The 205-nt window shown below is 45.4% G+C and overlaps 1 protein-coding gene across 1 annotated transcript in view; it reads right to left on the minus strand.

Annotated features, from left to right (window-relative positions):
• LOC119590973 (heme-binding protein 2-like) overlaps nt 1-205 on the minus strand; it is a gene marked incomplete at its 5' end in the record, with an annotated part of 3374 nt that overhangs the window by 1683 nt on the left and 1486 nt on the right. Inside the window, 1 exon segment of the mRNA XM_037939706.1 lies at nt 178-205. Coding sequence (XP_037795634.1) covers nt 178-205 — 28 coding nt within the window.

A 205-nucleotide genomic window follows, 5' to 3' on the forward strand; every position in this document is an offset into this window, starting at 1 on the left:
GCTGCTGCTATTTTTATCTATGCAAGTATGTTGTCTAATTACAACCAGTAATGACGACGACAGAGACAATGATACAGGCGGTGATAATAACCCCAATCAAAATAAAAGTGACGGTGATAACAACACTAATGATGTGCCTACAAGCCTTCCCCACCTCACCACAAGATCCACTCTCACCTGGTTGCCACGGTAAGGCGTGGGCGGA

The sequence above is a fragment of the Penaeus monodon genome, chromosome 28 (genome assembly GCF_015228065.2).
Source record: "Penaeus monodon isolate SGIC_2016 chromosome 28, NSTDA_Pmon_1, whole genome shotgun sequence".
NCBI lineage: Eukaryota > Metazoa > Arthropoda > Malacostraca > Decapoda > Penaeidae > Penaeus > Penaeus monodon.